This window comes from Lagopus leucura, unplaced genomic scaffold, assembly GCF_019238085.1.
Source record: "Lagopus leucura isolate 7727_CA_CO unplaced genomic scaffold, USGS_WTPT01 Super-Scaffold_100002, whole genome shotgun sequence".
Classification (NCBI taxonomy): domain Eukaryota; kingdom Metazoa; phylum Chordata; class Aves; order Galliformes; family Phasianidae; genus Lagopus; species Lagopus leucura.
In genome coordinates, this window is record NW_024962263.1 from 45,274,854 (window position 1) to 45,302,402 (window position 27,549).

The 27,549-nt window shown below is 40.3% G+C and overlaps 1 protein-coding gene across 1 annotated transcript; it reads right to left on the minus strand.

The window, feature by feature from the left end:
- Nucleotides 1-965: 965 nt before the first annotated feature.
- On the minus strand, nt 966-23,769 carry ABHD3 (abhydrolase domain containing 3, phospholipase). Its single transcript, XM_042869795.1, has 9 exons — nt 23,546-23,769; nt 21,919-22,082; nt 19,231-19,413; nt 17,488-17,533; nt 14,656-14,768; nt 10,406-10,579; nt 9,704-9,752; nt 9,454-9,619; nt 966-2,999 (listed from the first exon to the last, which is right to left on the minus strand). Exons 1-9 carry the CDS (start codon nt 23,690-23,692, stop codon nt 2,821-2,823), a joined length of 1,221 nt encoding a protein of 406 aa, XP_042725729.1. The 5' UTR covers nt 23,693-23,769; the 3' UTR covers nt 966-2,820.
- Nucleotides 23,770-27,549: the final 3,780 nt, after the last annotated feature.

Genomic DNA, 27,549 nt, shown 5'->3' on the forward strand with positions numbered 1-27,549 from the left:
AAGTCTTGTAAGCCATACTGGTGTGTGTTCTGGCTTCCTAAAAAATGCATTAATCCTTCTGTTCATTGTGAAATGTATGCAATGGGTTAGTTTCTTTGCATCCTTAGAAAAATATTTTCATTTCTATTCTAAATTTTCATTTTGTCTAGGTCTATTTGACAAGACTTAATACACTGTACTCTAAAACCTTAGTCTTTGCTTAGATCCAGCATGGTTTCTGGGTGACGGAAGGCCTCACAGGTATAAACAGTACATTGCATAAGCTCCAAGAGCAAGCTGAGGTTATGTTCTGGAGCATATCTGTAATAGGCACCCTTGTGAGCAGGAGGATTGCACTAGACAGTTTTTAGATTTTCCTTTCAACTTCAGCTATTACACAGTTCTGAAGCAAGAAGAAAGTTGCAATTACAAAGTGTCTGTACCTCTGTGACTTGGAATTTTGTTCTCATTACCTGTCTTTCCACTAACCTGTTCTGCTAACAACGTTGTTCTCCCCATCTCCAACACCTGTTTTCCTATTGCTGTTTGCTTTCTCAGATTCCCATGAAAAGCCAAAGAGCCTATATGAACTCACACTTCTGAACAGAGTGCACATCCTGGACTCAGTATTTTAGCTTGCTAGTGAAGCTTTGTGTATAACATATAAAATACTACATAGGAAAATTTCTTATAGTGTTTCTTATTAGCTCTTGTGTCTCTTCAGCTCTTAAGTGTCTGTATCTTATATTTCAGAAAATCTGACCGGGAAAGTTTGAAGGTAACCGCAGTAAAATTTGATTGTTGTCTGTCAGCATTCAGTGCTTTGGACAGAGCATTTTCCCCAACAGGATGTGAGCAAAAGCACTCTACATCAAGGGAATGACAAACACTTAATAGATACTTATAAAGAGAAATGTATCATGTGGATCTGTGTGTAGAATTGGACCTAAATGAAATAAGTGCAAAGAGACGGAAATTCTGCCATCAACCATGTTACTTTTATTTAATAAGTAAGGTGTGTTTTTAATATAAGTGGTTTTTTTATTTTTATTTTGCTGCTGAGTTTTCAACAGTACCGTACCCAAATGATTTTACAAATGTAATGCTCAATACACAGTTTATTGCTCATTGTTTTTGTAAGAACATAACTTCTATAATGGGAATGAATTTAAGAATGAGTAAGGCACCCTACTAATGTGCTGATTTCATCTGTTGTAGCAACATGCATAAAATTTCATTTTGCTTTTCCCACTGTCCTTATTAGGTAAGAAGTAAGTTAGACTTTATTATCTGTACAAAGCCCAATGCCTTACCTAAAAAGTCAAAACTTGAAAACACTTCCTAATTTTTAACGTAACCTCCCACCTTATAAAATTAGCTTTCATGCAGTGTATCTTGATTTCTGCTTTATCTGAAGGCAAAAGTTAATTCTGTTCTTCCCTTGCCTTTGCCTTTACTAGGATACTTGCCTTGCAAGAGGACTGTTCACATACTACTTAAGACAGATGACCTGACTTGCTTTGTATCCATGTTTTCTTCTTGCACTGACACTGTTCAAAACATAATGAAAATGCAAAGGCATCTCCACTGCCTGATTTTGTGATGCTGGGCCCAAAACAATCATTAGCATGGGAGAGAACCTCCACAGAAGCCACTTACAAGATTTCGTTTCACTCTGCCCTAAATTAGACCTTCCCAGCAGTTTTCAAAGTTGTCCGTTTTCCTCGAGGATCCACTGTAGCTCTTTCTCTTTCAGGGCTGCAAACAGCACTGTCTCAGGCAGCCACCTCATAAGCCACCAGGGCAGCAATCAGTTTGTGGAGGCTTCAATGACTGACAACCTATTGCTGAAGTGCAGACACGTGATCAAATAAGCAAACCAATGACACCACCATGTCCAGCTCCCGTCTTTCTTGAAACACTTTGTTACACTCTTATTGGAAATTATTGGAAACGATAGCAGAGATAATGGATTCAGAATGATACATTTTTTAATTTAAAACAGACTATATCATAATTTACTAGTGCTCTATGGTTTCTTATTTAAAACTGTAATGTTCTTGCAAGGTAATACAAACATAACAGACAGTAATTGAATTTACCAGTTATATGGAGTATCTAGTACAGATATGACAATGCCCAGCTATACACAAACATTGAAATGCAAAATGTCTTTTAATTACATAAGTTATTACAGTACTCTTTTAAAGGAATCTTTTGGTTATATGTAAACGCTATACATAAGCCGCTTAAAAAAATACACACGTAAAATGAATATGGCATTGGCATAGTTTAAAACACAGTAACTAGCCCTAAATCTGGATATTGTCAGGGTAAAACAGCAAAAGCTGATCAGTCTAATGCTACGGGATAGCATGCCACAATTTAGACTTGTTTGAAGAACCAGTGCTTCTTTGAGTTCCTTATGTTTTCTTAAGATCTTCAGCTAAGGCCAACTTGTACTATGTTTGGCAGGACAATAAATGTTATTTGAATGTTGCCATTTTAATATTAAAAGCCATCTAAATTAACTCTCCTAAATATGTACTGGTTTAAATTAAAATCTTGAGGAATTACAATCTATTTACTTGATGATTTTCGTTAAGTGCAATTTGATGTATGCAGAATGCTGTTTCATTTAAGATCATTCTTAGTAAGGCATATTAAAAATAAATACAAAAGTGACAACATATTATTTAGTTTCTTGCTACAAAATCTTAGGCAAAAAATATTTTTGCGTGTAGTAATGGACTTTCTCCATTTGCTGGCTTATGGTAGTTAAAATTTGTGCATTAAGCTTAACTGCCCTTGTTGGAATGTGCCATTGTGCTATAGCCAAAGCTACATGCTAAAGATTTTGTTTCCATGCTCAAACACAGCTTGCACAAACTGCTTGAAGACTCTGTCCATGTAAGTGCACTTCCTTGGCCATATTCCTTCCAGAAAACCAATGTGGCCTCCACAAGAAGTCAGAACCAAAGCTACATTTGCATTTTGTTTGGCAGTTTCCACCGGTATAGCTAAAAGGGAGGAAAAAGAACTTTAGGTATTTATCACGCTATATATGAATAAATATGCACTATAAGCTTAAATGTAGAGCAGGGGTTAGAAACTGAGCTGTGTTAAAAGCCATTTCTGCCTCTTCAGGTTTTCTGTGTGATCCTTCTGGCTGCTGTAAAACTGTCAGAAATCACATGTTCGTGTTTTTCACTGAGAGGGAGACAAGGGGCTGGAACAGGCTGCCCAGACAGGTTCTGGATGCTCTGTCCCAGGAGGTGTTCAAGGCCAGGTTGGTTGGGGTCTTGAGCATCTTAATCCTGATAACCCAGGATTATCATTATTGCATCTGTTTTTCTATATGATTACACCTGTATGTTTAGACCACACCATGAAAATATAGTGAGAGATAGTGCTTGCTCTGAGGAACTCATCATCTAAACACACAAGGTAAGCAAATGATGAGGAAATGGGATAAACTGTCACCATATGAACTGGTCAACACAGCGGCAGAATTTTATGGAACTGTGGTGTTTGTGCTCTTGATTCAAGAAACTGTTATTTTAAGCAGTTTCCTCTGAAGTTTTACGTACACTAAATATGCTATTCTCCTGAACAAGCAAGTGAAGAATGCTGTTTAAAGTTCCAGTTTACAAATAATAAACTTTGTGGTATAAAAACAAACATAATAACAAAACAAAACAACAACACAAAACCACCAAAATTCATTCAGATTTTTTTAAATTATTCAGGACTGACAGAGCAGCAGGAAAAGAATACCCATTTTGTCCAGAGAGAAGGAAGTAATAGGAATTTCACTGTATTTGTCTAAAAAAGGTTATGATTCCACAAGAAAATAAATCCGATTTCAGGTCATACACTAAGTTAAAATTGCCTTGGCACCACAACAGAAAGCAGTGACTTGTTCACAGGACTTTCAATGCAGCCCTATGCATTAAAAAGCATTTTTTAAAAGAGACATTAAATCAGGTTCTCTTTAGGGTGGGTCAGTTGCCCATATCCTTTCTGATTGAATTTTGTCCCCCCTGCTTTCTGGAGGTCTGTGTTTCTTTACTGCTTATGCATTTCCTGCAATAAAGGTGAATAGTCATTATCTTTGTACATCTTTACCTTTTCTATGCACACGTTCCCTCCTTTCATTTGGATTTTGGCAGGCTCACTGCTGCATGCTTCAGATGCCGATTTGCCCTCATTTTCATCAACTAAAGGAACAGCACGTTGCCCGTTCCTTAGCTAAAGAAGGACTGTCAGCTAGAGAAGCTGCATGGGATCTTGAATGCAGTGACAGCAGCAAACAGATCCCACCTTAAAATATTTGGGGGGAGAAGCACTGGATCTGCACATTCATGAGAGCAGCCTGTGCCTCAGAAGTCCATCCCAGCAGTGCACGGCCCAACTCTGGCTCTGTTCCTCTCCAGGCCTCAACATGGATGCTAAAAGCACTGCACATGCAGCACAGTTAGTGTTTTTTCTGAATGTTGCGTTATCTGGCTCCTGCCCACAATATAGGAACTTGATTGTGTACTGAGTAGCGCACAGCCTTTGAGCTCCAGAGAGCAGTGGGAATTCTCTTGCAAAGTTGAGATTCTTCATTACTCACTACTGTCCTTTTTTTCATTCTTTTAAAGTTGCATGCATTTAAGTAGATTGATTCCAGCATTTAGTAAGTGATTTCAATCTTTTACTAAGTGGAAGGAACTGTGTTTCTCACTGTCTGCACAAAAATTGCTTCACTTTTCCTTTGTTCAGCTGGAAAATTGGAAATGCCACATGCAGGACCTGGGCCTTTTATAGCAATGCTGAGGCAAAGCTAAAAAGAAAAGTCAGCGAGGTAGCCAGACAGAAATAAGTAAGAGCACTCTTCTGTGCTGGGTAAAGTGTGAGCCATATGCAGGTCTTTGTGAACATCATCTTCCCCATCCTGAATGTTCTTTATTCTATCTTACATTCATTTACAGCAGAATTCTGCCACAGATCATGCTCTTATCAAAAGCTGCAGCACTGTGCTGAATACGTAGCCATTTATTTCCATTTGCAGTGAGGATGTTCAGTAGCTGCCAAGTTTGACCTGCTGTTACATATCTGCTCTAACCTCCCCTGCAGAGAGAAAGCCTGTCCATGGCACATTCTCGACACAGTTAGGTCACCATTTGTATGATTTTTCCCCAGCAGAGTTTCTTGCTCTGCAGCTTCTCAGGAGAGAACTGAAAAATGTGCCAAAATGCAAATAATGCATTTTGGCACATTTGGCAACTACATGATGCTTCTCTCAAAGCTATTTCCAGGGACTGTTAGCTATCCACTAATAAGCTCATAGTGCAACAGAGCAAATTCTGCAATGTAAAGTGCAGAAAATGGAGCACTGGATATGATGCTCTCTGGGTTACAGGGTGGCATGCCAAAAGACATTACTATTCATCTTTGTCCAAATCTAATCTTGTACGTATGTTTCCACTGACCAAAATTTGTACTGCTGCTTGATCCAGCAGTGCACGGATCTCTAATTTGTGATCACAGAATCACAGTGTAAATACCCGTGCAGAATTACCTTGTTCAGAATTAATTTGTTGTGGTTTCTTTCCAGCACAACATAAAAACTACGATATTTACAGAGGCAAAGGGGCAAAGGGGGCAAAGTAACACCCAAGAGAAATTATATCAAGTTTGGATTCAGAGCATTGGAGATGTTCAGTAAAAAGCACAGTACCTAACTTGAAGGGTAGGGTTTCAGCTTAGACACAACACACACCAGCAGCAATTAGCTAAGCACTCGTATGATGAAATTTAAGTTGGATGCCTAATATGTCGCTGAAAGTCTTTGAGGAGAAAAATCCACTTCAGATGAAAAGTTAAATGCGACACTGATACTGAATGCTGTCATTCCATCTTCTTAATTTATTTTTGACATTTACAAAATAAAAGGGCTTGACTTAATCGTATTACATATTTCCTCAAGCAATGGCTTGTTTCAATTAGTTTTGGTGAGAGACGCAAAGAAAGCATTTGCTTTCATTAGTTAGTAATACGTGATATGAGAACTGCATTCCAGAATTAAAGTACAGATACATCAACTGCCAAACTCTGTGAACATTTAGGCATCAACGTTAAGGATGTGCATATGAATTGTGTCTTTCTAACCCTGAGTTAATATCAAAGGATGTATTTTCAGAATATATTAAAAAAAAATTGCTGGGAAGTACAAAGCATAGAAGCCATGCAAGAAGTTTTCAGGTAATAAGAGGCAACAGAGCCAGCACTTGCACTTTATAAACAATGTCTCTCTTCAAGTGCAAATTGTGTATTGATAAAACAGACTTGGGTTTGCATTCCTCAAACTCTGGAGTAGGAGGACAGGTGTGGCTGGCTTTATAAAAGATCTTTAATCACAAAAGAGTTCTGGCAGAGCTTTCTCTCCAGTGAGTTTTCTAGGCCTGTTTCCTAGATAGAGGGCTATCTACAAAAGGAATTGAAGATATCTTAAAAGCTGGCATGCATTACTGGGAGAGATGAACCACAATGAGGCATGAAATAATCAGTTCCCAAAGAGAGCAGAAGACTGGAGTCTGGTTGAAAAGGAAGTTTGTGCCTTTGAATCCCTGATGTAGCTGTCACTGGAAAATCTCTCTGGTTGCCATAGGCTTACATGTGTTCACACACTTTAAAGTTCAAGCAAAACGAAACAAACAAACAACAAACCAAAACAAACAAGCAAACAAACCAAAACAAACAAAGTCACTCTCCAGAATAACACCAGCCTTGTAGGTTTGATAGCAAAGGACAGCTGAAGCGTCAAGATGGGTGACCTCCAGCAACTGACGGTAGTGGCTGCAAATTCTAGGCTGTTAATTGGGGTGCCCTGTGTTTCCTACCAGCACTCAATGCAAAAAGTTGTTACATATGGCACCAACTAAAAAGGAGTCAAGGATACACATCTGTAACAGTCATACTATTATCTGTGTATCAATATTTTTTCTGGTGACCTGTTCTAGAGTAAACGAATCACCATCACGACAACAGTGCAATTCTGTGAACAAGAAATAAATGAATGCCTGCTCCCACAGACATTTTCATTGAGAACGGCAAGCTAGAGTCAGAGTTCAAGAGGGGATGGACAGTCTCTAGCAGATAGCAACATTTATTGTTTCAGATTCTTCATGATGCTCTACTTCACCTCTCTCTATACTGCAAGACACCTTAGGCATTTTTTATTGTTTAGTTCTAAGAATAGGTTTGATCCTTAAACAAGAGACCATCCTTATAATCCACTGTTCACCAAGAGCCATGTTTCATTTAAAGACCAGTTCCAAGAGAGGAGAAATGCAGTACAGCCATACTCCAGGGGACTCAATCCAATGGTTTGTCAAGCTACAGAATCCCAGATCCAGTGAATATGGAAGGGACCTCCTGAGATCATCTAGCTCACTCCCTCTCAGACAGGACCAGATAGAACAGGCTGCCCAGAACTGTTCAAAACCTGATGGACACACCTCCATGGGTGGATGTGTTCAAACAACTTATTCAGACAACCTGCTCCAGTGTGTGGCCAACCACAGAGGGGAAAAAAAAAAAAAAAAAGAAGTGTTTACCTGTGTTCAGACTCAATTTCACGATGTAGGATTTGGGGGATGGAGTATCTGTGCACTAGCTGTAGTCTATCTAGTCCTACTCCCAGTGGGAATAAGGTTAACATATTCTTGGAGATACAAGTACGCTGTCTAGTTCACCACTGCAGCTACTTGTGCTAACTAGCCAGCTTACTCCTGTCACAGTATTTCATTTTGAATAGAAACCACAAACCAAGCTAAAGCTAAACGGGTGAATCAGAGAGGCAGAAACATGGCACACTAGAACACCTAGTGGTACTATGGGGGAAGTCATCCATGAGTAAACAATTATCTTCAGAATGACTAGCCAGATTTTACATTTGGATACAGAGTTTAAGGTCATAGCCATATCCATTATCATTTCCAAGTCATTGTATGCTTGCAGCAGGAAAGTAACTCAAGAAAAAAAAAAATCCTACAGAGGCTAGTAAATAAAACGCTGTCTTAATACATTTCTGAACTATTAATTGTCAAAGGTCAATGAAGTATTCTGGAAGAGTATCACTATGTTTACCTTGATCTTTTTTTTTTTTTAAGGTCACTGTTTTGGTCAATGTAAGGAATAGGTGGCTACCAGCTCTATATATTGTTCCTGAGTTGCACAGACAATTTTTGTTCAAGAGGATAAAAAAAAAAAAGACTGTTTTTCTAGTGCACTCCACTGGAATGGCCCTTTTCTCTTCATGACACATTTGTCTCTAACAGGTCTTCAAAATACTAACATGAGATATGTGCATTTTTCAGTGTATGCCTTACATGTGGGCATACATAAATAGAACATACACGTGTATACAGTATCTTTCAGTTCCTTCATTCTTCTGTTTGTTGTTCTAATCTGTTTACCAACTTCAATTTTGTGATTCATTCTACAATAATCTCACTTGACTTGTGATAACAGAAGAAAACTTCCTTGAGATAAATCAACAGAATGAACTTTGTATTTAAAGGTATCAGATGCTCACTGCATTGGTGTTCTCAACCAGCTGTTCATTATAGTGATTTTCTTATACATTAACTTTTGTTTTCTTTTCTCTCTTCCTTCTCAGACACTGTAGCCAATACACAGACTGCGGGAATAAGCAGATCTTTTTTGAGACAGTTAGCAACAGGGTTAAAGATCAAAAGCACAGCGTTCATAATGATTGCATGGCTGGCTGAAAATAGGAAGAGAAAGGAAAGCAAGGTATTCAGCCAATCAGGTACTATCTAATATTGCTGCTTCATGCAGCTGGGTTTTTATTGATTATAACACATCCCCTTTTAGAAGCTCAACTCTTCTGTATCTTTTCTCTTGTCCTAGATTTTGGTCCACATGCTTTCTTCCTTTTTAATTTTCAGGGACTGGATTTCATATCACTGGAATCATGAGCAACAACAAGGGAACTTTGAGTCACCTGCATAACCCTAGACATAAGCAAACCCTAGACATTCTTTGTAGGGACTAGGGAAAAAATTGTAACAAAGAATATTTGCTTTAAATTCTGTTAACTCTGGATGCCTACAGTCCAGACATCTCTAACTAAGCTCCTTGTTACAGGCTGTCTCCATACTTAGTTAAAAGAAAAAGGCACTTTTGGGAGAGCAATACATCTGGTAGCTTTCTTACAGTGAAAAAAAAAAAAAAAAAAAATCACACCCTAAATGCCTGTATTTCTTTGCTTTTATATAGAGACTAAAAGCTAATAGCTGCCACCCCATATGCTTCTTCTGTGTTCTATTCTAATCAGGCCCCTCTGTACCCAACTATTTTGTATGTGTTTTATACTAAGTAAACTGCAAGACTGACCAGCTCCTGGAGGTTGTGATCCTATGTGTAAGTAATATTTACATACAACAAAAAAGCTAAACTTACCATGACCTGGTGAGAAAACATCATCCACAGAGTTTAGGCATAATACTGGAATGCCTACAGACTTCAGCTTGAGACATGGGCTGGCATCTTCATAGTAATCATCAATTGTACGGTAGCCAAACATGACTGAAGTGAACTGTGTATCGAATTCTCTAACAGTTCTAGCCTGAAGTACAGAATTCAAACAGGGAATTATGTCAGCATTTGGAAAACACCATCAAAATAAAGTGAAAGTAACATTTTTGCATACCTTCATCACGAGATCCATATCGAATAATTTCTCCAGCATTTGCCGATGCCTAGAGAGAAAGGAATAAAAATTGTAGGGTTATATGAACAGATGTAGAAGCCCTCTGGTCCATAGATACATTTGTATAGACAACTCCCTATCAAGAACATGCCTTTTTTTAATTTTATTGTATGAAAAATCTGCCTGTGGAAATCAAGAACATAAGAATCATTCATTTCTTTGCAGGCACATCCAGCAACATGGTCAAAATCTGCATTAGTCATAAGAAGCTGACATTCAGAGAATTAAATATTTGAAATATAAAATACAACCTAATTTTACAAAACAAAGGATGAACTAATTCTCTCCACATTTCTGCAATCAAAGCTGACTTAAAAGAATTAGTATATACAACACATGCATATAAGTATACAACTCAAGCTCTATATGTGTAGGTGTCTAAAAAATTAAATTGGCTAATTCCATAAATCCAGAAGTACATTAATCTTCTGCTGACTCCCCAGATGAAAAGAGAAATGTAGTCACATTGATGACAATTTTTCTTGCAAAGATCCCTTTGATTTCAAAGCCAGTAGAAAAATGCATGCATGACAACTTTGTAAAATGTTGTTACAGTGTTAATTTTGCCAGTGTTATTGTACCTGCTATAGACCTTATGCTAACATCCTTCCATCTTGCCAAATAGTTTAGAAGGCAACTCACCTGCTGATAGAGGATTGTAGACAAGTAGTCAAGTAATAGTTGAAAAGAAGCCAGTTTAGCGGCTTCTCCAGAGATTCTACAGATTCAAAAACATTCCAACCCGCAGAGAAAATTGCAGCTGCCATTAAAGGAGTGTCTCTGCCAGTTTTGCCCAGGTAATTTAAAAGAAGCATGCTACAAACAGAAATGAAAAATAGAAACATATATACTATCAAGTTATTTGCTTTAGATTGAAGCAAACATAAAAATCAGGCGCCTTTTTGTCTGCTTTTCCTTACAGCATGAGCCTTACAGTTGTGCCTAATACTTCTAAAAAGTAGTCAATGTTATCAGCATATGACTCATGAAACTTGCTTTCTCTCTCTACATTCAGAAAGGAACCGAGTGCATCGTGTGGGAAGTGGGTAGAAGTGCATTTAAAAATAAAGATATATGTGCTAGTCTTATTTATATCACTAAAGGGGAGGAAAACGTCAAGCAAATATACCTTACTCATGGAACAGGTACTCTTGACTGTTAGTGGGTTTTACAATTTTACAACTCTTAGACTTCCTGAACCAGTAAATCTAATCAGTCTGCCTGATAAATGCACACCTGGCACACTTGCATCATTATGAAACTGTCTTTGGAATTGAACGTAATGCCTTTACCCCACTTCAGACACATGAGAGAACATGTTTTCTTTAACAGAAAGCATGTAAAGAATGAAATGATAGATAATTAATAAAACTAACAAATCATGACTCAAAAAACTAGTATAAATCTTGCCTTTCTGACCAATTGCGACTTACAGTCTGTACTGCTGATGTTTAATTGAGTTGGAAAAAAGGGAGAGTTCATGAGTACCTGACTCTTCAGATGCTGAAAAATTAAATTAGCAAGAAGATAGTAAAAGAAAAATACCTGTTTCACTTGACTGCCTGATACCCCAAGGTTTCCAAGCAGCATTTTAACATCAAGTCTTGAAGTCAAAACATTAGAAGCTCCAGAAATTAATGTAGCTTCCTGGATCACCAACACTCTATACCTTGGCTTCATCTGTTGTACTGTAGGAGACAGCCTATAGCAATGACAATGCGAACCAGCGCGCCATCACAGAGAATTTATCCCTGCACACTACCACCAAATTGCAGGATAGCAGTACAGAAGGGAGATGTAGGCTCCTGCCTACTCACCAGTTGGTAGGAATAAGCAGGAAAAGAATAACTAACAGTGCTTGGGAATGTGTGCCTGCAAACTACTCAAGTTAAACCCAACGAGGAAAGCTGTGCGTGATACATATAGGATCTAGGTAGTTTGTGCTCACAGAAAAGGAGGAACCTATGAGCCATCTATAGGTTGGGTCTATATACTCCAAGAAGAAAAATGAGCCATAAGCCAATTAAAAATGTTGCAGTAGCAGAAGAAACCGCTTCTAACAGCATTTACAGAACATATGTAGGGGAGAGAAGGTTTAGGAATATTTATGTTAGAAAACTAAATCTCTTTCCAAAATAATATGTACCAAAGATGAGACGATTATTTATATTGATACCTTTGTAAAGTGAATGTCTATTTTTCTTTCCAAATGGGCAAATACATCCTATGTAACTTAACTGGAAATTCAGAAAAAATTGAAAAAATATAAATAATGAAAAATATTGTAGGATTTGGACAAGGGGATGATATTCACAATATCTCCTGGTGAAATCTCTTCTCTTGCTTCATTTTAAACATGTGAGTACTCCAATTAATTTTTAAGTATGGAGACAGTCCCCATGTGGACTTCTGATTGAGTTAAAAAAAAATATCCTGAAGGTGGAAGGTGGGGCGGGTGGCGTTTGGCTGCCAAGGAGATACAGTCATTGCTCAAGCACGCAGGAGATGCTATGGAATACCTGACGTTCAGCTGGAATTGGAATTGGGAAGGAACATGCAGAACAGGAAGGGCTTCCCTAAGTACACTGGTAACAAACGAAATGCTCAGAACAGTGTCCACTCCTTACCCCTCAACAGTTATATCACCACAGAAGGCAATCAGATCATTCAAGCATACTGTGTCCTTGATAAATCCAGTCTCATCCTTTGTGTGACTGGAAATGGCTTTTAGAGGATCTCCTCAAAGAATGAGGCTGACCAACCTGTATTCTGCCCTGGACCAATTACTCAACAGAACAGGGGATCTTAGGACAAAACATTTGTAAAATGCCAAGAGTACCTTTCATTTTCTGTCTCTACTGCTGAAGTTAGGTCTGTTCTCAGACCTACTAGGTCCCTTTGCCTAGTGGCAGTGTATGGGAGACTGCAGTGTTACTTACGGAAGAGGAAGACTGAGTGAGGACTCAGTTATGCAAACTGGACATATATGGGATGAACTATGGTGCACCAAAGCTCCAGAAGGAGAGAACCAAGGTGTCTGTGAAATTGCTATCACTTTTGAAACACTGCAGCAACTATAAGATATTCCTGATGCCTGGAAAAAAGTACATGTCACACACTCTGCAAAAACAGGAGGAGGAAATACAGGCTGGTCAGCCCAAATTTGGGACTCTCATCTGGATGCCATTTCCAAGCATGTGAGAATAAGATAGTGATTGGTAACAGGCAAGGACAAAGCATGCCTGACTGACTGCTCTAATAAGCTGACCGCTTTCAAAGATTATAGGAAAGGAGAGAACGTTGCTTACTCTGACTTTAGCAGGGCTTTTTACAATGTTCCATCTCCATGCAGCCAGTGGAGAGACAGAGTATTAATAGGTGACCTGTAACGTGGTGGAAAACTGGCTTATACTACTAGGTTCAGATGGCTGTGATCAGGAACGTGAAATCCACAACTGAAGGAGTTGGATCTAACATTATGTTCCTTTGGGATCAATACTGGGGCTGATACTGCATAACACTGCATTAACAACTGCATAATGAGATGAACTATAACCTTGGTGGGCTTGCAGGCCAAGGAGAGTGGCAGGTGCAAAAAGACAAAGCTGCCATCCTCAGTGCCCTCAACAGGCTGTAGAAATGGACTGGCAGACACTTTGTGAAGTTCAGCAAAGGCAAATATGAAGTCTTACACCTAAGACAGATTCATGACTGGAGAAAGAGTGGCACTGCTGAAAAAGACTGGGCAAGCCAAACATAGATCAGCAATGCACCCTGGCAGCAACGAAGATTAACAATATGCTGTGCTATGTTAGTACAAGCAAAACAAGCAGGTCTAGGCAAGTGATTCTTTCTCTGTACTTGGCACTTTGGAGGTGGTATCTGGAGTAGTGGGCCCAAACCTGGACTTTCTGGAAAGACTGATACTGACAAACTGAAGAGGTCCATATCTCTTTATCCTGAATATACTGACCAAATTTCAATAGCAACAATGGAAAAACATTGGCCTAACTGATTTAAAAGGCTTCCAAGTTCCTGATTTTAGTAATAACTACAATGCTTGAATAAGCCCATATTTATCCCAAAGCTCCTGCAAGTCATTAGTAGATTAATGTCAATGTACAGGTCTGTTATCTGCATACTGTCCATAAAACTCATGACAAAGAAATCTCAAAGTTTCCACTGTGCCTGCTATGTTTCTAAGGAAAGCTCTCCGCTCATCCAGTTTTTGTTCAAGAGGCTGTCTGAACATTTCTCCTACTTTCTAGCAGTGATTTTTCTAGCAACTGTTCTATCACTATCTGTTCTAACTATGCTTTTTGGACACAAGCCAGGACACAGCAAGTCTTAACACCACATGCTAAAATCAACCCATGCTGGCTTCAGTAACAATGCTACTACTTGCTTTTGAGCAAGACAGAGCAGATACCCACATCTCTTCCAGCACAACCTACCCACACACTGCAGTGCCCAGGCAGACTGAAAATCTTTTTAAAGCCTGTAAATTCCAGAGACTGTTAAGAAAGATATTTTACACAGGTATATTAGCTCTAGTCTCTATTTTATATTCCTTTGTTCCAAAGATGGTCTTCATAGCTTCCACAGATTATATAGCCCACCTGTTTCTCTGTCAATCTGTCAGTGTTCCCTGTTTGTCCCTCTGTTCTCCTCCCTCGCATCTTTTGAACACTGGCCACTTTCTGCCTTACATGACACAGAGCTAAAAGCCTCAAGGAAGTTAAGCTTCTAAAAGTCTTCTGAATATTCACAAGTACAGACAGACCAAAATTAATTGCAGTAAGTATCGCCGAATAATTACAATTTACAATCATGCTGTAACAGTCTTATTAAGATCACAGATAAGCTGAGAGTTCTGTTACATAATACCTTACCCTCCCATAGAAACACCTGCTGCCATGAAGGGAGCTGAGGGCTGCAAGTTGTGTATGTGATGAATAACTGCCTCCAAATCCTCCGTGTTAGCTGCGCAGTAAGTCCTTGGAGTCTGTAAGGAGTCATAGGGAAAAATGCCACCATAAGCTTTTTTATCAACCCTTAAGGACAAAGCAAACTGTACAGTGGGGCATTTATATAACAAGATAAATTTAACACTTATCCTGAAAGTGCATTAAATAGCAAACAGAAACCCAAGCATTTCAGGAGGAGGTGGACGAAGACGCTTGCTATCATTACAGAATAAAATAAGTAGTAAAGATGTTCACTACCTGCAACTATCAAATCATTAGGTGAAGTCTGACCACAGAGTCACTAGCTAAACTAGACAAAACTAGATAACCTAAGGAAATGAAAACCATCATAAAGGTTATAATTTACTAATAAAAAATAGCTATAATGACAATTTGACCATCACCACGCACATTCAAATGCCAAAGAAAATACTAGATTTCAAGTTCTGCCAGCTCAAACTTGAAAGGTAGACTATATTTAGATTCTATACACAATATGAGCAAATAAATAAAAATTCAGTATGCAGTTTACCCACTTTACTACTATACTCCATTAACAAAAGCAACGCAACACATATATTATATTCCTTCTCTATCTACCAGCTGCAGCTCTTCAGATCTTGAACTGGAATGTGGAATGCCTCCCACTGCCATCACTGGTACTTGGATACTCCCCTCCCTGCTTACCTGAAGGTAGGATAAGCCTGACTTTTGAGCCTCACCTGCATACAACTACCTCAGGTCACAACCTGAAGACTTTGTGGAGCAGAGTAAGAGAGCTAAATGCTTACAGGAACAGTAGGAATCACAGTGATGGGTTTTGGGGTTTTTTTGTTTGTTTGTTGTTGTTTTTCTAATGGTGTTCTCTAGATTTCTTCAACAGCAAGGGAGATTTTAACTCTGTAGTTGTTACTAAACATGTTAGTGACCTCGACTTAACTTAAGGTAGTGGCTAGTCTGCCAGAATTCAGTACAAACGTTAAAACTAACTATAAAAGTATTCTATTTTAAATGAACTGATTTAATTTTTGTTGCTTGAAGCAACACTGTATTTTAAGGTGTTTTTTTTTTCTTCCTTTTTTGTTGCTGTTTTAAACTGTTTTCAGTTAAACAGCTTGGATGTTTGTGGACAATTTTATCAAGTTTAATTAGAAGAAGTTAATTACTTGAAGTACACTTAACATGAATATTAAAATGTTGAAGTAAAAGATTAAAAAAAAAAAAAAGGAGAGAAAACTAAATCTGGATAATTAAAGCTGAAGATGCTTTCCATTTATGTTGCATTTCCAATTCTCATCCACATGAATCACTGTACCCTTTATTACATCCTAGTAATTATAAATGGTGCAAATGTGTTTTATTTTAATTAAGTTGTCAAGTTTACAAGGAAAAATAAATTACATTTAGTAAATAAGGTCTAATGTCTTCTAAGTGAAAGTATATCAGATTACAAGTTTATAGAACTAAAACTAACTAAAGTTATAAAACTATTTAATTTCAGTTAATTCCTGATACTTTTATCAGGATGCCTATTTATTGTACTAAGGTATTTTAAGACAGTGTCTTAGCTCACATTGGCTGTGGTCATTTAGTATTTGACTATTCCATAACAACAATTCACAGTAACTTTTAATTAAAAAAAAAAAAAAAAAGACAGCTAATTTGTTTAGCTGATTCCCTATACAGCTATCACATAGTGTAAATTTACATCCATCTTTAAAGAGATGAGAAAAATAATTACTTGCATGACTAACTTCCACTGTGCTGCTCAACCATGCTTCAAACTCATTAACTAGGGATTTCATGTTGAAGTAAAGAAACCCCCTTACAGAAAACGTTACAATTTCAGCTGTTTTGCTTCACAGTAAGAATTTATAATGCTTAAATATGTAAATCCGATTACACTAAATTACACACAATGCATCCAAACAAGAGATCTTTTCTGTTAGCGTTTCAGAAATTCATCAATAAGGACTTTGTGTGTCACAAAACTGCTTTGTACATCCATCTCCAGAAGTATGCAGAAAACTACCCTAACATGGCAATATTTGCATTGAAATATTTTATCTGATTATGGGAAAACATTCAGAGCTTTTTAAGTTTGAAACCAGGGGATTAAAAAATGCAAAACAATACCGAGCATTATGCACACTCATACCAGCTGCAAAACTCCCAACAAAACACATATGAAGAAACAAAGCTTATTCAGCAGTATTTCATCACGCCTTGTGCCCAGCTGCAGGAAATGTTTAGCTCCACAATCTTATCATCTGTGGGACTGCCAGTTATTTCTAGGCTAACGTGACATGTATGTCTCAGACACACAGCAAAGCTATTTTGTAGCTGAGTTTGTGTCATAATTGCAGAGAAATACAGAAAAATGCATTTCATTTTTAGACACGGCTATCCGTATAAATCTGCTTCATTAATTCAGTAACACATAATACAGATCAATTTTAACAGCACAAGCTTTTAACCACATCAGAATTTAGCTTAAATTGATACTGGCAATTGTAAAAGTAATTACCACTGCTCCTACTCAAAAACAATTTTGTCTTGACCAGTTGGTCTCTGAGATTTAAAATAAAAGGTTATATCTGCTCGTTATTGATCTACCAGATGAGATGTTCTTTTCTGCATTTTCAACATATGCTATGAGCCTCTCTGATCTAAATAGAGCCTTACAAATAGACACCGATGGTTATATATATATACTGATTACACACGGGAGATGTTTATCTTAACATTCATCCTTACCAGAAGTTCCTCGCCAGCAATTCCTCGATTGTTAAAAACCACACATCTGAAAATTGAGAAAGCAAATTCAATTATACGGATTGTTTGTTCATCTTAAAAAAATAATGCGCGCACACAAATGAAAATGCATAAAGAATTACAAGCCAGTTCAGCACATAAACATTCACTGCTCTACAAATGCTGAAATCTGACAGGTGCAGGGTGACCTTTATACCAGAATGGGATTTCACTGAAGTCAATGGGACTGTAAGTGAACTCTGTGATCTGGCAGTCTAGGTCAGACTGCAGGATGAGAACTGCATGGCTTACCTGACAACAGTGCATGGATCTTGCTTGCCTGCACTCAGAGCTGGCCAATTACAGGCTGTAAGTTATGCCAGTGCAGTGCTGAGCCTAAAGCAGTGCTCTGCAAAAGGAGAGCTACATGCAGACATTCTCCATCACACATCATTTTATGAAATAGCAATAAATGACCCAAATCAAAACTACAACAGCTGCATCTACATTATGTACAAGATCTTTTTTTTGTCCTGCACAGCAATATTTCTGCTTTCTCTATGTTGGAGTTGCTGAATTTTCTAGCAGTTACATGTTGCCTTAGGAATAAACGCTTTCTTAATGAATCTTATTTTTCTATTGCTTTTCTACCATGTCATTGGGATAACTTTGTTAAATAAAACATACACATTTAGATGGGTTAAAGGCATGTGAAAAAATAAATAATGAAAAAAATGACTTACTTTGCTATTTTTCAAATGTTGCTGTTTAAAAACAAAACCTAAAGTTCTCCTTTTTAATGTTATATTTTCCTTTGTTAGGTGATCAAATGCAGATTTTTCTTTTGGGACTATTTTAAAAACAATTCTAAGTTGTTGATCTGGGGTCTTTCTTCCTCTAGTGCTGTTTGCAAATAAGTTTTGAAGCAACAGTGATTTTAAAAGCAGTTTAAACAGCTAAGAGTGCTGCTGTATTTTTACAATTTATAAAGCAGTCACCCAGATGTCCAAACAGAGAACAAATAGCCAGAAATGAGCACAAACACTCGTATATACTTGAAGAACTTCATATTGTCAATACCAGAAGCCAGTCTGCAGTTACAAAATGCCACATTTCAAGCAGCAATCTTGGAACAATGACAATGTATTTTAAAGCACAGTTGCAGGAATATGATTACATAAAGGAATTTACTCATTGACTAATCCACTCATTATACCCAATTCTGACCAGAAGCCTTAATAACAAAACTAAGTTACACAGTGGCAGTCAAGAGGTGACAAACCTCTTCCTGCAGCATTACCAGTATGAGTGGGTTGGCTTCCCTTTCTGCACTCACAAATTGAAGGCTACTGAATCGGGCAGTTCTGGCATTCAGCAGCTGACCTCCTCCAGTGCCTGCTGCCAGCAATCCATCCACACAAGGCTTTGTGAAGCTGAATACAAACCCCTTCTCAAGGAAGTGTGAAGGTACACAAGTGCTGATGTTATAGTTTAGGACACGGCAGTAAAGACCTATGCAGACATAGCTTGTGTTCACTGCAATTTCTGGAGCACATCTGTAGATACTAAAACAGATTTTTAGAATTTACTGCCCATTACATAATTTGGTGATTATTATTATTATTACCTCTAATACTTTCTTATATAAACTAATTTCCCTAAATCTCGTTTACTTTAGGAAGATGCCTCCTGCATACACATATTTGACCTTGCACGCAAAATACAAGTAATGAAATACAACAGCACCTATATCCCAGTGTTTCACTTTGATGGATCATATGAAGAATGTAGGATTCCTTGCTTGTTCCCGTCAGACCAGGCAATAACAGGACTGTAGGTCTTGTGCTGGCATCCGGATAATATAAGCTGTCATTATTATCAAACCAATCCAACGAAATCTGTCCTCCATCTGCTGTTCTAATGAGCTCACTGAAAGGCACATTTTAAGACAACCATGATTAGATTTTAAAATGTATGCATTCTAGTATGAGTGCTTAAACTGTAAAAATTACCAGGTATGAAATCTACTTTGTTCATTGTGTTTTAACAATAAAAGTACCACCTCAGTATATTTACAGGTACAACATTCCTAAAGAATCAGACCTCCAGGTGACATGAGTTAGTGCGGTCAGTCATGGCACAACTCCAGCTTACAGTCAATGAAGAGCTGACCTTTGATCGTTTGCTGTTGATGTAGTGGAAGTTTGGAACTAACGTGGCTTTTGGCACTGTCTCCTATTTTATGTGGGCTTGCCTACTACAGTTTTCCTTTGTGCGGTCTGAGAACCTTTTGATAGCACTTTGGGCAGCATGCTAAATATCTATCACGTGTTTTTTTCCCTCTACTCAAAGAAGCTGTGAGTACAGTGGATGACACTTTGCTATGCTTTTAACACATGGAACACAGACAGACACTACTCCATTTTTACAGTATCAGCAAGGCCAGAATTTCACCCTGTATCTCTACCAACTTTGCTAGCATGAACTCCTGAAACATGTATCTTCAGAATGTAGCAAATGTGATACTATCGCAAGAAGCTAAGCATGCATTAAACAATGCAATGGTTTCAGTGTATATATATGTATGTATGTATTTATTTATTTATTTTAATAGAAACATACAGAATCTTCCATTTTCTCTGGTAATGAATACATTGTGTGAGGGAGTTAATGTAGAAACTTTTTATTTAATTTAAGTCCTCTTTGCATTTGATTTTTCATTTGAAAATACAGTTTCGATAGAACTTACTACAGATTTTAAAGCTAATCAGCCTTCTTGAACTCATAGTGTCAGCTTTGCCCTTTTTCAGTAATGGGCAGTAAATGTAACACTAGCATGTACTGCCAACACAATCTCAAATGGTGCAAATTAAGCTTTGCCCCATGAAACTACATTTTTTTCCTCACAAACCTTGCAACAGAGAGTATACAAGCAAGGCTACAAAAAATGGACATAGCCATGCTACTGAAATGTTTCCTAGTTACTAAAACTAAGGGAAACTGCTAAATGCTAAATCTATTCTACCATGCAAACAGAGCTGAAACAACTTGTGCTGCGTCCAGGTTCCGGAGCATAAAAGTATTTCTCCTTAGCTCTTGTGCCAAATGCCTCACTTGCCAGACTTAGTCTCACTTCTGTGTGAGAGAGATCAGCTAAGGACAAACAATACATTTAATTTCTTTCCTCTTAGAATTTAGGCATCAAAGAACACAAGATAAACCTGAGAGGTAAAAGTAACTCAGAAAATTCCAGACGTCTGCAGTTTTTATATTCAGAACTGGGCTGAGAGCAGCTGTGCCATGATTAAGGTTGAACATATTGGTTAAATGAACGGAGAGAGTGATAGTATTACCTTTCAAAAATGAAAGCATTCAATCACCAGAGTATTTGATGCACCAGATGACTCTGCTGCCATCCAGAGGGATCTCAACAGGATGGAGAAATGGGTTCACAGGAACTGCTTGCAGTTCTACAAAGGGATGTACCAAGTCCTGTACCTGGGGAGAAACAACCCCCAGGCACCAGAACATGATGTGAGCCACCCAGCTGGAAGGCAGCTCTGCAAAAAAGGACCTGGCGTCCTGGTGAACACTGAGATGAAGGTGCGTCAGCAGTATGCCCTTGCCACAGAGGAGGCTGATAGTATCTTGGGCTGACTGGGCAAAGTCTCACCATCAGGTCAAGAGAGGTGATTCTATTCAGCACCAATGAGGCCACACCTGGAGTGCTGGTCCAGTTGTGCGTCCCCCAGCACAAGAGAGACATGGACACACAGCAGAGAGTCCAACAAAAGGCCATGAAGATGCTGGAGAGCATGAAACATCTCTCCTGTGAAGACAGGCTAAGAGAGCTGGGCCTGTTCAGTTCAAGAGGGTAGCTATCAACATGTACAAATACCTAAAGGGAGAGAGCAAAGAGGACAGAGCCAGGCTCTTTTCGGTGGTACCCTGTGTCAGGACAAGAGGCAATAGGCACAACTGGAACACAGAAGGTTCCCTCTGAACATCAGGAAGCACTTCTGTGCCATGCATGCAATGGAGCACTGGCATAGGTTGAAGAATCTCCTCCTTGGAGATCTTCAAAAGCTGCTGGGACATAGACCTGGGCAACCTCTAGGTGAGTTAGACCAGATGACCTTCAGAGGTCCCTTCCAACCTCAACCAGTCTCTGAACATATAACCATATCAGCTGCTATACTGACACCAGTATTTCAGTGCTCCAAAACTCTCTGAGCTAGAATAGGGATCCTGACTTTCTAAATTTACTGCATATTGAGACCAGGACAGAAACAGTACCAAGCTTAGGAGAGAGTTTTATAGATGAGCATAAAGCAAATATATGGGCACAAGCTTGAGCAATAATGGTAGCTGTGACCCAGAGTAAGGTAACCACTGGCTACACAAACAGTCACTTTCTAGAAGAAAGGCACTTACTTTCTGTACTGTACTTGGGGTCTAGAGGTGATAAAGGGACGCAGGAGTGTCTGCACCCGACCTTCCCAGCACCAAATCGTGGGATAGTAAGTTTCTGTCACAACAGGACAGTACTCTTCCAGAAAGCGGCAGAAACGTTCATTGCTTGCCACCAGCTGGGGTTTCTAGGAAGAGAGACTACAGTCAGGAATGGGTATTCAGAGGAAAAATAAACAAGTAATAAATCAACAAAAGTCTGTTTAAATCCTGTCCCAGAAGACTGTTTTCTTTAATATATTTATTTACAATACTTTTTTCCTTTTGTAATGAAGATATAAGTAAACAAAAAGCAAACAGAATGCCAAAATTGTACAACTGAAAAAAAAATAATCACTAAGCATTAAGGATTCCTTACCTATTTCTGATAATACATTATTCCAGCTCTATTTCTACCAGCATCATACCTTTCCCTGAGGAACCAAAAACATAGCGTAACACCGCAAGTGAGAAAGACTGTATTGCATCGATTTTCCTGTATGATGCAGAAATGAAGTTTAACCAGGGATGTGGACTGTGCTCTTGCAGTTCCTATTTTAACCTGGTAGGACACTCCCTCTCCCACCTCACGCTACAGCACGCACTGCATTGGCACTCACCTCTAAAACGCTCTGCATGCAGATATATTTCTCACTGTGAGAATACTTCAATTCCAATTAATCAGGAAACTGTCACACCAAGTGACTCATACTTCAGCAACCGTGTTTCTTAAGCTTCCCTTTTACACTGACTCTCCAGCATGCAGGCAGTAGCAAGACAACAACAGAAGATTTGAAGAAAACCGTTGCACGCAGAGCAGCAGCAGCAGCAGCAGCAGCGTGTCCTCCTGACCCTTTATTTTCCTCCTCTGACAAAAATAAAGTGGCCTTTTTCTGATGGAGAGGAAGGCAATGTTCTCAGCAGTTCTATGGGAGCTCGTGGCGGCGTGCAAGTCTTTACCAGCCTTAAATCTTTGCATATGTGTGTTTTCAGTTGGTTAAGCACTCAATGAGGCACTCACTATTACTCCGCAGGGCCGCTTTAGATGGGATCAGGCTCACTGTACCCAAATAATGTGTGAAACCACTCAGTGTACCACATAGATGTACAAGGGTGGCAGAGCCCCAAAACGCAGCAGCAGCAAGTCCAACAGTACTTAAACCGGCACTGAGGGCAGACACAAGGGCAGGGAACTCCTTCGTTACCCGTGCTGCTCCTAAACCCCACATCGGAGCGGGGATTCCTCAGTCCCTTCCCGAGTCACCGCTCCCCACCTCGCTGCACTGCGGGACACCGTCAGGCAAAGCCCGTCACTCCACGCTCGCCGGGCCGGGCCCCCCTTCCAGCCCCAGCGCCCCGTTTCGGGCTGCGGGAGGCCGCGCACTCCCTCGCTCCGGGAGGGCCGCGCAGTCAAGTTCGGGGCTCCTCCACGGCCCGGCCCGGCCCGGCCCGGCCCGGCGGAAGGGCCCTCTGCGGGCTGACCCCGCCGGCACTGGCAGGGAGGGGACGCTGCGCCCGGCCCGCCGCCGAGGGGCCGAGGTGACCTTCGCGGGGCCGCGGGATGCTGTCAGTGAGACACCTGCAGAGCCCGGCCCGCCGCCCTCCCGCTCACCTTGGCGATGCTGCTGAGGTAGTAGCAGGCATAGGCGACGCCGAAGCCCAGCACCAGGGATAAACCCACGCCGGAGCCGAAGAGCCCCACGCGGACCTGGTTCTCCAGGTACAGAGACAGCTCCCGGGTCAGCACCTGCCAATCCATCGCGCCGCACCGCCACCCACGGCCGGAGCGAAGAGGAGGAGGAGCCGCCGCCCGGCTCCTGCTGTCCGCCGGCTGCACACGGCGCCGGGCACCGCTCCGCGTTACAGCGCCGCCGGCGCCGTGCCCGGCCCGCCCCCGGCCCGCCCCGGTGTGCGGGGAGCGGGCGGCCGCCAGGCCCGGGGCGCCCGGAGGCGGCGAGAGACGGCGGAGCGGGGGGAGGCGCCTGGCGAAGCGGCGGCACCGGGTCGGGCCGTGGGGCGCGTCAGCCCGCGGCTGGTGCTTTCCTGGAGTGCCTCAGCCCCACGCTTTCCCCTTGCATGGGACGTGCTGGGGCCGAGAGGAGAGGGAGCGGCCGGTGCCGACCTATGGAAACCCGGTGACTGCGGTACTGCCCCTGCCCGCGCGCTATTAATTGCACAGGACAAGAATCCTGAAGTGTACGGGACGGAGAGGGGACGCTGGGGATTTCCAGCTTGGCTAATCCGCACCAGCCGTGGAAATGTTGTACTTGAGACTGAAGTGCGTGACAGCTTGGCCACCTCTCCCTTCCGTTACAAGGCGTTAGTGAAGAGCAGAGCGAAGCAGATGCAGTCTGGATCTCCCCAGGGTATCTCTGCATGCTCCCTTCCAGCAGCACGGATTGCTGCATCGAGACCCGCACTTGTCTGCCTGCTCTGATGCTTCTGTCTCCAGCTGAAGTAGCATGTGACTGCATTTTCCTTAGTAAAATCACAGGATCACAGTCGATAATACATTGGAGTCCAACTTTTTGGCTTGCCTGCACCACATTGAGTGAAGTGTAATGATTTTGGAGCCGTATATACATTAGTTACTCTGAATGTTACTCTCCTATTTATTTCCATGGAAACTATGACAGATAAAAAGAGCACAATAACGCTATTTGATAGAGCAAATTCTCAGCTACAAAACACTATTTTTTAACATGGTCACCATCATTAGCTCTGCATTTTTGTCAGCAATGAACAAGAATCTGCATGCCATGCTCATAAAAATCTGTACCAGCAGAGATGACCCACTATCGCTGTCACCACTGCTGAAACACACCATACACAGCCTCATTGCCTCACTGGGCTTGCAGCAACTGGTTGGTCTCCATCAGTGTTCAACAAGCTTCAGTGAATGTCAGTGGGTGCCATTTTTTCCTCATGGAAGAATTCAGTGACACTCTGTTGCTTCATACACACTTCCATGTCAGACCTCTGTTGCCATCTGTCACACAACAACAACAGGTAACAGAACATCAGTGGGAAGGTTCAGCCTGTACTGCCATACTGTCACCATCTACCTCTGATGTCATGGGCCAACATTATATAATAGGAGACATTACTTTCAGAGCAGCCCTTGTAAAATAAGCAGTATCGTTAATATATAAGTAACAAAACATTTTCATTTTTAATGGTTTTTTTTTCTTAAAAATTATAAGAAACAAGAAGAACAAGACCAGAAAACTAAGGGATATCTCTCCTTGTTTTTGTGAAACTAGCGCATCACTCTGGCTTAGTGACAGTGGCTGCAGTTCTCAGTGGGCTCTCAAGGTATTCCTCAGAGATTTTTGTCTAAATTTTACTCTTTCTGTACTTCATCCTTGAAAATATTTGCTCACACATGTATGTGCTGCTGAAAAGCAGTGAGATGAATGAGGCGTGGCTGTGAAGTGAGGGGTATTTCTCTCTGGTAAGAGAGGGCTCATAGAAGTCTGGTAGAGAGACATGGTCACATTTTGGAGTTGAATATCTGATTACAACTCTATACATTCCATTTGAAATTTTCAGATAGTGTATTTCTATTAACTGAAATCGATACCGTGAACATAAATTGATTCTTTTAGCAATCTTAAAACTGATGCTAAAATTCCTTTAGCAAAACAGAATGCGTGGCTGCATATTCCTTGCTGTTCAGAGCACTGTGTTTAGCCAATTTAACAAAATGTATAACATTATTTTCTGTCACTTGAATCAGCACTGCCCACGCTGCCTTCCCTGTGCCCTGGTTTCAGTCGACACAGTGTGAATAGCACTGGTTTAGTTGTTGCTGAGCAATGGGTACATGCTCTGAACCACTGTGCAGTGAAGAAATATCACCCTTATAGCTCAGGGTGAAGGGCGAGTGCATTGCAAGCTGAGCCAGCCCTCAGGTTGCACATGCCTGGGATAATATAAATGTCCTGCAGCTGAGCATCTGCTGCTGGGGGTACTCCCACACATCATAGGACTCAGAAGTACCTTCCTGCTCCTTATTTTATGCCTGAGCTCTGTGATCTGTTGAGGAAAGGCATTTACTGAGACTCTTCCTTTCAAGACAGATTTAGTTTTTCTATTGTTTACCTTAGCAGTGTTGTCTTGCTATGCCTTGGAGAATCATCACAAAAACACAAACAGGAAAAGGCATGTAAAAGCTGCAGATGAGGCGTGGCCTATCTCATTGCTTCTCCTTGCTCAGATCTTATCGGGGAGGCACTGCTCTGACAGAATTTGAAAACATTTCTGGTTCTGACTTGTTCTTCATGAAATGGCAGGGGCAAAGCTCCTCGCTGTCTTGGATATTGAGCCAAAGAGCTTAGGGAAGTACTACAAGAGGCTTCAGCTTTTCTTGCTATAAAGCGCTACCTTGTTCCTACCAATTGATCAAACCAGTGGATTCTAGTCCTAATTTGACAACAACATAAAGCCCATTGTAATATCTGAAGATTTTGGAAATGTCTGTTTCTGACTGCAGTGCTAATTGGAATGTGGTATTTGGAAAAGTCCAGCATGTTTTACAGTTCACTCTGACAAGCCGAAATCTGTTACTTCTCTTCATTTTCTGCAAAAACAGTTTTACAGTTTAAGGATTTTCCACAGAAGAATTTGAATGATACAAAAATGATGCAAGTATTCAATACAATTTGAATGATGCAAGACACAAAATAATTTATATTTTATTAATAAGGGTAAACTAGTAAGAGTATGTTATTCTCTCTGAAGAGAAGCAGAGGTACAGGGGTACAGCAACATTTGAAGGGAATATGGGAATCAGTAAGCTGAAGGTAGGAAGGATCTGGACTTTGCTTTTTTTACCCTATTACAGAAAAAGGAAACTGAATGGATAGAAAACCATTTGTTACCAACCTTGCAATTTCTCTGCTCTGTGTGTAGAGAAAACTATAGGCAGGTCCTGACTAACTCAGTATCATGCTGTATACCCCAGATAGAACACTTATTGTGAAAGAACACTGGTGTGAGCAGCTGCACTAGAGAGCTTTGCTCTGAAAATGTGTTGACTTCAGCAAGGTGAGTTTAGGAACCTTTGGAGACAGTCATTTGACTGAGCTGAGGACTCAGCATTAGGATGCTTGGGGATCTGCTACTTCTGACGTGATTGTTGCTTGCAGCAGACTGTCTACATTCAAGTCCAAGGCCTATGAAGTTGGAGAACACTTTAGTCACCTGAAAAATAAAGAAAAATCTCAAATGGTTGAGAAAGAAGAGAACACAGCGTGTGTCCATGGAAGGCTTTTAATGCACATACAGACATGTGACTGAAAAGCAGGCAGTGTGAATGCTGATGGTTAAAGAAACCTCTCTGAGGAATACAAATCCAATGGTTTAATGCCTCAATCATTAAGCTAGGGAGATTGTATTCACAAGATCAGATTTGGACCTGTAGAAACACTGATGAGGCTTAGCTGGTCTTCAACCGTTGCCGTATCTGTGTTGCTTACTCATAGGAGTAATAAGAGCATCAGGTACATGTGACAGGCCACACGCAAACTGAAACAAATGCCTGTACTGAGAAAGGCATTGCCTTGCTTGTATGGGAACTGCTGAGTCACGGCCTGAACCTCTGATTGATCACCT

What these genes read in the sequence shown, in the direction of transcription:
- ABHD3 (XM_042869795.1), bottom strand. Translation starts at nt 23,692, where the DNA reads ATGGATTGGCAGGTGCTGACCCGGGAGCTGTCTCTGTACCTGGAGAAC. An exon ending in ACCTCAGCAGCATCGCCAAG is followed by an intron (nt 22,083 to 23,545) that starts GTGAGCGGGAGG and finishes CTCTCTTCCTAG; the next exon opens with AAACCCCAGCTGGTGGCAAG. An exon ending in AGTGAAACACTGGGATATAG is followed by an intron (nt 17,534 to 19,230) that starts GTGCTGTTGTAT and finishes CTCAATTTTCAG; the next exon opens with ATGTGTGGTTTTTAACAATC.